This window comes from Cydia splendana, chromosome 18 (assembly GCF_910591565.1).
Source record: "Cydia splendana chromosome 18, ilCydSple1.2, whole genome shotgun sequence".
NCBI classification, from domain to species: Eukaryota; Metazoa; Arthropoda; class Insecta; order Lepidoptera; family Tortricidae; genus Cydia; species Cydia splendana.
Window position 1 is genome coordinate 4,657,984 of NC_085977.1, and position 14,318 is coordinate 4,672,301.

Below are 14,318 nucleotides of genomic sequence, written 5' to 3' on the forward strand. Positions count from 1 at the left end.
TTCGCACCGGAAGTGGCCTTCTTTTTCGTACTTTCGGCAAGTTCCGCCGTGGCAGACTATCGAATTCGGACTTAGCATAACTTTTCTGGGAAACCATTGTGCATTTCATCGTGGTATCAAGTCGGTTAAAATTTTTGCGGCCGGCTCTTCTACTATAGATATCGTGATGGTATCAGATATGAGGTCAACAGCGATAAAGGCAAACCTATAGTAGGAGTAGGTATTATAAATGTACCTTTACTTATGGACATCGGATGATCTCTGTTTATATTGTATACAGGTTGGCCAAAATATAAGTGCATTCCCATTGCCAGGGAGGTTTTGGGATTATACTGGGCAACCCCTCCCTCCCATAGTTTTTTGCAGTGCAACGGGAATGCACTTATTTTTTGGCCAGCCTGTATAGCAGTTACAGTTAATCTTATTGCCAGTTCTTTTTTCTTTTGAACTTGGCTTGACACGCTGCCGCGTGTCTAGATGAAATCACTATAATGTGTCGATAGATCATATTTTTTTCAGTGCATTTACTAATATCTATAAATCATATCATAATAGTATCATAAAGAGATAATGGCTCTATAAATTATATGTGAAACAATAAGGCTGTGACAGATACTTTTGAACGCAAAATGTAAGAGTTATATCTCTAATTATTTGGAATGGTGGCAGATAACTACTTTTCTCGTGTTGTTTCATCCGCTGTTATTGATGCTGACTAAGTTTCTATGGATTTGCGAATAACGAGATTAGATCTAGGAAAGTATCGTCAACTTCCTCAACATTGCCTAATACCATGCCCAACATATTCTGGCTTAAAAAAACGTATCTTTTACAAAACAGTTCTTTCTCTAATAACTAATGATGGTCGGGATACCGCGATATAGTATTAAACAGATATAGACAGCTGCTTTGGTAATAATCACCGTTTCTTTAAGCCAGGCAATGTTGGGTATAGGTATTATATGGCAGACATCGTTGAGGAAGTTGACGGTACATGGACAAAGATGCAAACAAAAGCTAGTATTTGTAAAAAAAATATTTATTTCAATGGAACAACTTGGCTAGGACCTTTCGAGTCTCGAATAAGGACTTCCTCATTATATCTAGTCTGGGTTCGTTTTCTGCATGGAACTTTGACGCGCTTGAAGAAAGTTACGAGAAACCGCCACTTGGACTGGCGTAGTTTGGTGGTGGAGTCCTTGATGGCGCAGGGTCTGTTGAGGGTACACGTGCAGCGGTGTGAGGCCTGTGAGTGCGCGTACTTCAGGCGGCGCTTGAAGGAGGCCTCGCTCCCTGAGCAGTCCCCATCTCCGCTGGAGTAGGACAACCCTCGCGACGTGGACGGGCAGCATTCCTCGAGCGAACACCGACCTTCTGTCTGCCCCAGTTCCTGCATTCCATTACATATTCACAATAATTATTCTCTCTCTTGACTGATGGAATATAGTCGAAAATTATCATTGATCTCCAAATAATGCTTTTCGAGATAGGAGGACATCACTGCACAATATGATTTCTGCTATTTTTCAAACAATAGATTTTCCGAAACTGTTTAATCTGTTTGACATTGATAGAATGGAAAATGTCTACTTCTTAAAATGTCTAAAGGTTGTCAAAAAAGTTAGGTGCAGATAAAGAAGTAGGTATTATGTATGCCTCTGTATGCAATAATTGGTATATAAAGACCTGTGCACACCGGATGCGTGTGCGTATATGTGCGCGTTCAGTTGTAATATGCCGATCCTTATGAGAGACGACACACCGCTTGCGTGACGTGTGCGTGCACAGCACCAACATTTTATTTTAGCGCACGCGCACGTCACGTCTACGCACACGCAGCCTGTGTGCCAATTGCTGGCCTTTAAAGACTTCATTGTTTTATTGCTTGCTACTCAGATGTAAGTACAATTTGTGGAGAGTTTTAATAAGTTGGAAGTACGAGGATATTTCAGAAAAAAACAGATTAAACAAAACAACTTTAAATGGAAAATGGAAATGGAAAATATTGGAAACATGAGAAGTTTCCGAAATTTCTCATTGTGGAAATTCCGCAATTTTGGTAACTTTCCCACGGCACACCAGTATATACTTGCCTTTGTGGGCTCTGAACGATCCACCGTCTTTTGTTGCTTTTAGGCTCCGTTTACAATGAACATTTAACGTTTAACTGTCCAATTATGTACTTCTGTAGTTACGGCACTAAATGTTTAAGTGATTCTTACAGGCCTCCGACGAAGTATTAGAAAAAGCCGTAGATGCAGCCCTAGAAGCAGGGTACCGCCACTTCGACTCGGCGCGCGCTTACGAAAACGAAGCGGCCCTGGGACGTTCCTTGCGTCGGTGGATCGGAGACAACCCTGCCAGGAGAAAGGAGCTGTTCGTTGTCACCAAGTTGCCTCCTGGAGGTCAGCTTTAAAACAATTTTCGAGATTTTAAGGCGCTCTACATAGCGGTAGCGGTACACTACTGATTATGAATATGGACAGGGTCGGATTTCCCCCTAGGCTCACAAGGCCCGGGCCTAGCAATGGTTTTAAGATGAAGAAGCCGTCTCTCCCCCGCCCCTAAATTCTAAGTACCATGCTAAGTGCTGCCTAGGGGCCTTGGGTCTCTAAATCGGGGCCTGAATATGGAGCACAGAACGATATTATGAATAGAGCGAAGTGAGCTCTAAGAGCTCACTTAGGGTCATTACTTAATTTTGTCAGACAATATTTTTAATAGGTATTTTTACCGGACATTTATAACATAAAATTTGGCTGTGACGTCACGCCAATAAGTACCTAAAAGTTACAACGAATTTAATATTTACTGATCCGCGTCTTTACTTGCCAGGTAATCGGCCCGAGCTAGTACCCGAATACTTCAACGCATCATTAAGAGACCTGGGGCTGGAATACCTGGACCTGTACCTGATGCACACGCCGTTCGCGTTCGAACACGTACCGGGAGACCTGCACCCAAAGAACCCTGACGGCTCCATAAAGGTGGACCTCACAACTGATCTCATCGCTGTTTGGAAGGTAAGATTGGTACAGTCTAGCGGCTAGACTCTAGCCAACCAATCCAGTCAGTATACTTTTAAAAATCCACCACTATTAGCTGAACATATTATTTTATCTCAGTTTTATACCGGTTGTATCCTCAGCTACTGATTCGGAGATGCTGCTGCTCTGACGCTAAGATGAAATATACCTATGCCAAGGATTAAAGGTACAAGAATCATCAAAAAGGGAGATCAGGAAGCCAGTATGAATGTCTCTGATAATAGTGATAATCTTTAAACTAGAAGTAACTAGTAGGTATAAGTACGCGATAAGTACGCGGAAGACGGGAAAAGTGTGCCCAACGTAACGTATCTCTTTATTAAAAATGCTACTGTCATCTTTACATTGGCAAAAACAAAGAATACATGACAAGTTTTTAAAGTCACATAGACGTTATACTTCACTTCCACCTTCCATCAAACCATCAAACAAATAAATTTTAATAGTGTAACAAAAACCTTACAAAATGGGTGTGAAATTTACTGAAAAACTCAATGACTCTTACAACTACAATGGGGTTTTCCGCAATCCTGAAGTATACAAAGAGTGCAGCCATCTCAAAACTAAACCAAAAAAGATCTTTAATGCGATCAAGTCTCGTATCCTAACTCAAACACCGCAGAAAGATTACAACAAACAAAACATTAAAGACCACGATTTAGAACCGTGGTCGAACGTACTTAGGTCCTCTCCTTCCATCAGTAACATTGACAGAAAGAAAAATACATCAGAAAATGATACGTTCAGTCCTCCCGAATACGGAGTTGTATGTCCCGTCGTGAGTAGTGAAACTGAGGAACAGACTCTTCGTGAAATAGAATTAACAGACGTAGTACAAGATTCCTTTGACCACAGTACACTTACAGAAAGGATTAGCGCTAAGCTTCACGCTCCTCGAAAGACATGGAATACAGTTAATTTACCGAGGTTCCTGTGTCCTTGCTGCACTGGTGAAGATGCCATAGAAACAATGTATATTCCCAAGGATTCCTACGAAAGCATTGATCTATCTAAAAAGTCTAATGTTACGATGCAACCTCTTGATACAGATGCATCCCTATTGAGTATTGTGACTTACACCCCAAAGCGTATGCGGCTTATAAACAAATCAAAAGAATGTATGAATAGAGTTAAAAATGTTATTCGTAACACGTGGGAATACTTCTAACAATGTTCTGCGGAATTTATTACCATCCAAAAAAACCCCTTCCATTAAAGTAAAACACACTCTTCAAAGAGTCCCAACTCAACTAGATCTCAGGTTATCCTAGCAGCGCGTTTCAGCACATGAAAACTGCTGAATCAGGTAATTAAAATAGTAGAATTTAGCAAAAGTTTTAATTGTTTTATTCTGTAAGTCTACTGGGTAAGTAATGATAGTTAATTAATTATCAAAAACGTACTTATATGCAAGGCTCGGAACCGGTTTTTTTTTTTAATCCCAAAATAGCCCAATATTTTTAATTATTTTATGGTCTCTACGTGGGACTAAATCATGTATTTAGGTAACAACTTCGTATTATTAGATTGTCCCATTAAAAATGAAATAATAAACCAAAGAACGTAATAAAACCGGTATTTTTTGTATGAAGAAAAAACCGGTTCCGAGGCTTGCTTATATGTACTTATGTATGTCTGCTGGACCAGATGACAGCTGGAATGGAGCATAGATTTTTTAAATGAATAATTGGATATGTAACAGCAACACTCCTCTCCTAACTGTACATCGGTGGACCTTATTACAAAACGCATAAGGTCCACCGATGTATAGTTAACAGTGTGGGCGATGGTACATGTATGTACAGATGTAGTGCATAATTATTTTCTGTCGTATTTTCAGGGAAACTTACGAACGTGTCTTGCTCTTTCAGTCAGTCTCGGTACAAAAAGTACTGAAATTGACTGAACTAGCATGACAAATACGTTTCAGAGAAAATACGGTGGAAAACAATTATGCACTACATCTGTACTTAGATTTTTACGCCAGAAGCTTGTACGCCAAGAAAAAATACGTAAAATGAATATTCACAATTTTACACATAAACCTTCTACTCGCTCTATTTTATTAATTGCGTCAGTTCACCGTCCAGTGCCTGTTTCCTGGCGTACTTAGTTGCTACACATAATTGCGTATAATTTGAATAGACTGGTAAATACATATATAATTCAAATTACTTATAGGTAGAGTTAGACCAAGAAAAGTCTGCAGCGATTTTGATAGCCCACGCAGTGTAAGTGTTATTTATACGTCATTATTTCATAGAAGTTTGACGTTTAAAATAACACTTGCACTGCGTGGGCTATCAAAATCGCTGCAGACTTTTCTTGGTCTAACTCTACGCAATTATTGAACATATATATTCAAATTATACGCAATTCTGTAGCAACTACGCCAAGTGGACGGAAACGCACTGGACGGTGAACTGACGCAATTACCCTATTACATATTTATACTAATCACAATTTTTGCTTCGGAAACTCATACATACTTAAGTACCAGACAAATATATTATATACGTAAATGTCTATGCAAAGTTTCATTAATTTGAGCATGTCGTTTTTATGTCCTCCCAGACGTAGGCCGTCGACGGCGACATCCTGACAAATTAAAAAAGGGTCTTAAATATTACGTGCATGGGCGCGAGCGTGGCTCGCAAATCCAAATTTGGTTTTGAAAGTGCGACAACACAAAGCATAGTAAAGCTGCCCAGATACGTTGTATGTGTAATTGTAGGATGGCTTTGGCCGAGTTTTTCGGAGCTGGCTTTTGGCGTCAAGATCGTCTTGAAGATCTTGAGATGTCGTTTTACTGTGAGAGCGGAATTTCGATGGTATTGGAGCGGCTTTTCGCGGCGAGTTCGTGCATATGACTCCCCAAATGACTCTATCTTTGACAAATAACGATCTAAAGGTTAAGTAATCATTCGTTAAAAGTGTGTTGCTGTTAGCAATCTAATAGAATCAATTTTACTAAAACCATACCATATTTCATACAGCTCAAATAACCAAGCTTCAACCTACTTTTATATCCAGGTTGAGGCCAAATCGTCTGTCATCTGTCACGAAAGAAAAAATATACTGACATCCGCCACACAACATGAAGTCAAATCCCATGTTTAGGTAGCAAAAATATTTGAATAGTAGTTTCAGGTCAACAATGAATTCAACTTACTTACACCAAAGTTAAAATTGGAAATGAGTAGGCAAAGTTTAGATGTGAAAATTAATGTGTATCGGGTCTGGGAATGCCCTCAACCTATCATGAACAATGTCAACCGCAAATTATAAGAGGTCCTCGAGCACCAAGATGCAGGCCGCGGGCGGGGCCCCGGCGGCTAAACCCTCGCTCAGATCCATATCCCAGGCTGAACCCTAGCTCAGATCCATGTCCCAACGTGAACGCTTGCTCAGATCCTTCTCCTAAGCCACGTCCATGTGGGTACGAGAAAAAGTCCCGCGACTGGGAGTTTTTCTGTAAATACATGTGTTGCTGCGGATGGTGCTGTACCAAGAAAGGTGTCATATATTGTAACCAATGGAAAAAATGTTGTCAATGCAAAACATGCAAAAGGAAAGCGAAAGGAGCAAAAGGGCTTAAAGATAAAGGCAAGATGCAGTTGAGCCCGCCCGCCCCCGCAGTCAAATCTCCGCCTGATGCCGCTGGCCAGCCCACCCCCGCAGACCTAGCCCAGCCCGCCACCGCAGGCCTAGCCCAGCCCGCCCCCGCAGGCCTAGCCCAGCCCACCCCCGCAGGCCTAGCCCAGCCCACCCCCGCAGGCCTAGCCCAGTCCACTCCGAGTGCTAGCAACCTACCGACTCCTGCCGGTACTCCGGCTTCGGCAGGAGGTACGAACGCTGACAATGCAGAAGCAGGCACTCAGGCAGGACCTCAGAATGTTAAAAAAGATTCTAAGGGAATTCCAGGCTCTACTAGCAAAATGTCCATGACAAATATTGAAACAGCCAAAGGAAAACCAGGAGGATCGACCCTAAAAATAGAAAACGCACAGGTTGATGATGATGACGCTAATGCGCAGAAAAAGTTGCAATTAAAAAATAGGAAAAACGTTTATTACATATATCATTGTAAAGTTGAAATATCAGCAAGATCAACATGGTCAATGGAAGAATCGACATCTACCATTACTAATGTGGGGGGCGTTTTGGAATTAAAATCACGAGATGATATGACAAAGCTCCCCGAGATTTTGCCGCACTTTCGTGATTACGGCAAGTCATTGCAGTGTTTCTATGCAGAAAATGGTCCGTTAGATATTGAACATTCGAAACGCATTGGAAACGGTACAAACATTGAGAGCGTTAACTCGCTTCATAGTGGTCGTTTAATGATGCCTGAGAGCGCAAACCCCGGCCCTTCTCAATCTACAAAACCTCTACATCCGCACCGAAGACCATTTTCAGGTGGACTATTCTGGCTTTGGGGACAGAAAAAAAATAAAGAAAAGGTTGAAGGTCAACAAGACAAAAAAGCAAATTCATCCAGTTCCTCATTAAAAAGTAGCACCAGAGCTCAGGAAGAGAATACGCTCAGTGTAAACTGTCCAACCTCTACTAGACCAGATTACGACAAGCTTTATGCTTATCATTTAAAAGCAAATGCATCCAATTCCTCATTAAAAAGTCGCACCAAAGCTCAAGAAGAGAATACACTCAGTGTAAACTGTCCAACCTCTACTAGCCCAGAATACGACAAACTTTACGCTTATCATTTAAAAGCAAATGCATCCAGATCCTCATTAAAAAGTCGCACCAAAGCTCAAGAAGAGAATTCGCTCAGTGTAAATTGTCCAACCTCGACTAGCCCAGAATATGACAAACTTTATGCTTATCATTTAAAAGCAAATGCATCCAGTTCCTCATTAAAAAGTCGCACGAAAGCTCAAGAACAGAATAAGCTCAGTGTAAACTGTCCAACCTCTACTAGCCCAGAATACGACAAACTTTACGCTTATCATTTAAAAGCAAATGCATCCAGATTCTCATTAAAAAGTCGCACCAAAGCTCAAGAAGAGAATTCTCTCAGTGGAAACTGTCCAACCTCTACTAGCCCAGATTACGACAATCTTTACGCTTATTATTTAAAAGCAAATGCATCCAGATCCTCATTAAAAAGTCGCACCAAAGCTCAAGAAGAGAATACGCTCAGTGTAAACTGTCCAACCTCTACTAGCCCAGAATACGACAAACTTTACGCTTATCATTTAAAAGCAAATGCATCCAGCTCCTCATTAAAAAGACGCACCAAAGCTCAAGAAGAGAATTCGCTCAGTGTAAACTGTCCAACCTCTACTAGCCCAGAATACGACAAACTTTACGCTTATCATTTAAAAGCAAATGCATCCAGATCCTCATTAAAAAGTCGCACCAAAGCTCAAGAAGAAAATACACTCAGTGTTAACTGTCCAACCTCGACTAACCCAGAATACGACAAACTTTACGCTTATCATTTAAAAGCAAATGCATCCATATCCTCATTAAAAAGTCGCACCAAAGCTCAAGAAGAGAATTCGCTCAGTGTAAACTGTCCAACCTCTACTAGCCCAGATTACGACAAACTTTATGCTTATCATTTAAAAGCAAATGCATCCAGTTCCTCATTAAAAAGTCGCACCAAAGCTCAAGAAGAGAATACGCTCAGTGTAAACTGTCCAACCTCGACTAGCCCAGAATACGACAAACTTTACGCTTATCATTTAAAAGCAAATGCATCCAGTTCCTCATTAAAAAGTCGCACCAAAGCTCAAGAAGAGAATTCGCTCAGTGTAAATTGTCCAACCTCGACTAGCCCAGAATATGACAAACTTTATGCTTATCATTTAAAAGCAAATGCATCCAGTTCCTCATTAAAAAGTCGCACCAAAGCTCAAGAACAGAATAAGCTCAGTGTAAACTGTCCAACCCCTACTAGCCCAGAATACGACAAACTTTACGCTTATCATTTAAAAGCAAATGCATCCAGATTCTCATTAAAAAGTCGCACCAAAGCTCAAGAAGAGAATTCTCTCAGTGGAAACTGTCCAACCTCTACTAGCCCAGAATACGACAAACTTTACGCTTATCATTTAAAAGCAAATGCATCCAGCTCGTCATTAAAAAGTCGCACCAAAGCTCAAGAAGAGAATTCGCTCAGTGTAAACTGTCCAACCTCTACTAGCCCAGAATACGACAAACTTTACGCGTATCATTTAAAAGCAAATGCATCCAGATCCTCGTTAAAAAGTCGCACCAAAGCTCAAGAAGAAAATACGCTCAGTGTTAACTGTCCAACCTCGACTAGCCCAGAATACGACAAACTTTACGCTTATCATTTAAAATCAAATACATCCAGAGCCTCATTAAAAAATCGCACCAAAGCTCAAGAAGATAATTCGCTCACTGTAAACTGTCCAACCTCTACTAGCCCAGATTACGACAAACTTTACGCTTATCATTTAAAAGCAAATGCATCCAGTTCCTCATTAAAAAGTCGCACCAAAGCTCAAGAAGAGAATACGCTCAGTGTAAACTGTCCAACCTCGACTAGCCCAGAATACGACAAACTTTACGCTTATCATTTAAAAGCAAATGCATCCAGTTCCTCATTAAAAAGTCGCACCAAAGCTCAAGAAGAGAATACGCTCAGTGTTAACTGTCCAACCTCGACTAGCCCAGAATACGACAAACTTTACGCTTATCATTTAAAAGCAAATGCATCTAGATCCTCATTAAAAAGTCGCACCAAAGCTCAAGAAGAGAATTCGCTCAGTGTAAACTGTCCAACCTCTGCTAGCCCAGATTATGACAAACTTTATGCTTATCATTTAAAAGCAAATGCACCCAGATCCTCATTAAAAAGTCGCACCAGAGCCCAAGAAGAGAATTCGCTCAGTGTAAACTGTCCAACCTCGACTAGCCCAGACTACGATAAACTTTATGCTTATAATTTAAAAGCAAATGCATCCCGTTCCTCATTAAAGAGTCGCACCAAAGCTCAAGAAGAGAATACGCTCAGTGTAAACTGTCCAACCTCGACTAGCCCAGACTACGATAAACTTTATGCTTATCATTTAAAAGCAAATGCATCCCGTTCCTCATTAAAAAGTCGCACCAAAGCTCAAGAAGAGAATACGCTCGGTGTAAACTGTCCAACCTCTACTAGCCCAGGTAACGATACACTTTATGCTTCCAAAAAAGCAAATGCATCCAGATCCTCATTAAAAAGTCGCACCAGAGCTCAAGAAAAGAATTCGCTCTGTTCAGCCCCGACTATACCATATTACGACAAACTTTACGCTTATCATTTAAATCACACATTATATAAAGATTCTCATTCTGCAAACAAAGAAATACCGTCGAACACAGATAACACTCGGATTGCGATTCGTCAATCGAGGCGACGCAATAGACGGGTTTTCCATTTTACAACAGCGTTGCGGAAGCTGAGCAAGAAATCAACTATATCTCCCGTAATTCACGAACCATCCACCACCACCGTCGTAATACACCTATCAGACTTCCAATTTAGTGTTAGTTCAACTATGATGAGGGTTCCCACTGCGTCCAATCTGTTACAAAATAAAGACATTCAAAAACCATTAATAATCAAAGATTGTGATCAATCATAAAAATAAATAAATGTATGCCCCATTACAAATAGGACCGTATGATTTTGTCCATTTATGTTCCCATTGCTTAGGGTGGTACTCCACCTATCCAATTTCTTTGTCCAATGCCATTGCGTCTCACTCTCTCATTAAGCATAATGTGAGACAACAAAGATATTGGACAGATGGAATAACTAACTACCCTTAGACACCACGATGTCCAATTGTTCACTATTTCCAACTGACTGCGTAACATAGCTACTCGTATTAATTGCTTTGACAGTTCAATTGAAATATTTAATAAATTGGTACCTATATTTTTATTTGTACTTAACAACTTTTAAAAGAATGTAACCGGTTTTAACTGTAGCTTTCCGCGTGCTTGTACCGTACCATGACTACCATGCCAGTGTTAACTGTCCATCGGTAAACCTACTTACAAAATGCATAAGGTCCAGCAATGGACATAGGGCTTAGATGCACATGTCCCGCGCAGCTTTGGTGAAGGAGAGTCAAATTTTATATGGAACTTATTTGTTTGTCTTAAATAAATTTAATTTAATTTAATACCCTTATTCACCAGAGCGGCGTGAGACTTTGTACCCTTATCAGCAGAGGTCGGACAAATCATCGCAAAACCATCAAAAATCATTTATATCTCAAAATAGGACAAGATTTATTAAACTCATATTATGTACACAGTATCTTTATAAAATTTCCAGATTATACTCAAAAACTGCAGTTCAAAATTGTAAAAAAATATGTATCATGTTCCATACCATATTTATTTTTGCGATAAATTGTCCGAACTCTGCTTATCAGTTATCACAAAAGCGACAGAATTATATACAAGCTGTAACATAAATAGTGGGGATCCGTTTAAAAGTCGTGTTCTGATGAAGAAAAAGTATAGGTAATAAAAAAAATTTGGACGCGAAAGAATTTTTTTTTTCCAAAAACAAAATATTATTCACAGCAAAAAAATTTTTTTTCTGATTTTTCTTAATCAGAACAAGATACCGAATAGGTATGCAGGATTAAACGGATCCCCGATATTTTAATTACACCTTGTAGGTATACATAAGTTTCCCAATAGTGTTTTTTTTTTGGATTCAGTTTTTGGGATTATTTCCGTGTCGGAGCGATGAGGGTTCGCGAGGAGCTCACAGAACCACTAATATAAAAAAAACAATTGTTTTGGCAGAGCTTGTTGAAACTGAAGGAGTCCGGCGCAGTTCGACACGTTGGAGTCTCCAATCTGAACGCGGAGCAGCTCGCTAGGATCTGTGCTGTGGAGAAACCGGCTTGCCTGCAGGTTTTATGCCTAATTAATAATATTACTACGTTTTTGCAGCCTAACTAATCCTTCTGTCAATCCTGTGTCCGTCAATCCGGTGTATTTTCATTTGTCCCTCCGGTCACAGATGGGAACAGGTTCATATGAATCGTTTCCATCTGTCCCCGTCTCATGTATGGAAGCGGTCACGCAGGGCGGGTAATAACGAGAAAGAACTATTTTGTATTTTTTTATATTTTAGACCCAGTAGTTTCGGAGATAAAGAGGGGGGGATGGCAATTTTTTGGCTATTTTCTTAAATAATTTCTAAACTATTTATTTTAAAATTACAAAAAATATATATTTGAGATTCTCTAAATGAGCTCTTTCATTTGATATGTTACACGATAAAGTTTAAAAAACATTATTTTTTAATTTTCTCATTTACTTCCCAAAAGTGGCCTCCATGTTTAAAATTCATTAAAATTTACTCACGTAAGATGTCCGTCTTTGGGTCACGAATTTACACATGTGTACCAAATTTCAACTTAATTGGTCCAGTACTTTTGGAGAAAATGGGCTGTGACAAACGGACAGACAGACAGACGCACGATAGTGATCCTATAAGGGTTCCGTTTTTTCCTTTTGAGGTACGGAACCCTAAAAATTAAGAAAAGCTTAAAAATGTCTAATTATGGAGAAGTATGAACTACGACCGTCGGAAAACGATCAAAAGGGTAACTAATTTGTATTTCCAGGTGGAAGTACACCTGCTGTGCCAGCAGCCGGCGCTGCTAGCCGCAGCCAAGAGGCTCGGCGTGCCCGTGGTCGCGTATTCGCCGCTCGGCTCCAAGGGCCTCGCCGACATGCTAGCTGAAAAGACTGGGTAAATGTGTTATTAGATAATAGTAGTTTATGTGACTGCTACATAATGAAAGGCATTAAAATACGAGTGTGGGTTTATGAAACGAATGAAATGAGTTTCATAATAGTATCACACGAGTGTTTTAATGCCTCATTATGTACAGTTACATACACTGCTTTATCTACACACATATTATAAACTTTCTATGATATATTCACTAACCTCATATTACAACCGACATTGGGGCACTTTCCTCTCTGGCGGAACTCGCGGATCCATCCGGACGCCATCTCATATGGCGTCTCCGAAATATCTTTATCGCACATTTTACACGAAACTTTTGTTATAGTTACTTTAAAAACAACAAAACAAATTATTTTTTACTACAAACTAATTAAAAGATAAACTGTACGTCAAATGGCGGCAAATGAAAACTTTTTTCACGCATGTCACGCATCCGTAGTTTTTTTTTTAATTCAGAGACAAACTAGAGTCGGGGTCGATTACCATATCGTATGATACCAACTTACAAGCGAGATTTGTCAATATTGTATGCAATTGACATTTGATTTCGAATAAAACGTCATCTCGACTGATATTAGAATAGGGGTCAAATCAAATTGCTTTTTTTTTCAGAGATGTTCGAAATTTGAATTTCATTACCAAATCGATTTTGATATAGTAATATAGTTATTTGTACAACAAGAGATCAAAGTTTGATATTTCTTCGAGTGCTTATTATGAGTCCCGTGCAAGCGAAAGATTCTATAATAGATTCACGAGCGTAGCGAGTGAATCTAATTTAGAATCTTGAGCGTAGTAAGGGATTCAAAAGCGCACGAGATGTAAATAACTTTGATCTCGTGTAGTACACAAAAATTTTCACCCTAAGCAGTGAGAACAATTAGTGTACGACCGAAACATGTTTTTTTGCCGAAACCGAAACCGAAACCGAATGTTCGGCTTTGGCTCTAGTTTCGGCCGAAACCGAAACCGAAACCGAACCTTTTGTAGACTTGATAAAATCGTTAAAAAAATGTCATAAAACCGCTTTTACACAAATATTATGGGGCTGTCAACACCCAATGTCCTTGAAATTGATGTTACTTAAGCAGTTTTTTAAGAAAATTACTAGAGGTAGACCAAGATAATTCTGCAACGATTTTGATAACACACGCAGTGCGAGTGTTATTTTAAACGTCAAAATTTCTATGAAATTATGACGTATAAATAACATTTGCACTAGTAGCACTGCGTATGCTATCAAAATCATTGCAGAATTTTCTTGGTCTAACTCTATTCATTCACCAGTCATGCTAACATGTAGATCAGATACAGGGTCAACCAAAAAACCAACCGAAAACGCGAGCGCAGCGAGCGCGAAATTTTTTGTTTACAATATCGCAAGGGAAGTAACGGGAGTGGAAAACCGAGAAAAAGGTGGATGGACTGTGTGAGAGATGATATGAAACGAACGCAAGTGAATGATGAGATGACGGGCGAGGGAGAGGTATGGAAGAAAAAGA

General features: G+C 39.8%; 1 protein-coding gene across 1 annotated transcript in view; it reads left to right on the top strand.

Moving 5' to 3' along the window:
- LOC134799375 (aldo-keto reductase family 1 member A1) overlaps positions 1 to 14,318 on the top strand; it is a 34,162-nt gene that overhangs the window by 11,595 nt on the left and 8,249 nt on the right. The window contains exons 2-5 of the mRNA XM_063771785.1: positions 2,225 to 2,405; positions 2,836 to 3,023; positions 11,856 to 11,966; positions 12,686 to 12,813. Coding sequence (XP_063627855.1) covers positions 2,225 to 2,405; positions 2,836 to 3,023; positions 11,856 to 11,966; positions 12,686 to 12,813 — 608 coding nt within the window. The remainder of the gene's footprint in view (positions 1 to 2,224; positions 2,406 to 2,835; positions 3,024 to 11,855; positions 11,967 to 12,685; positions 12,814 to 14,318) is intronic.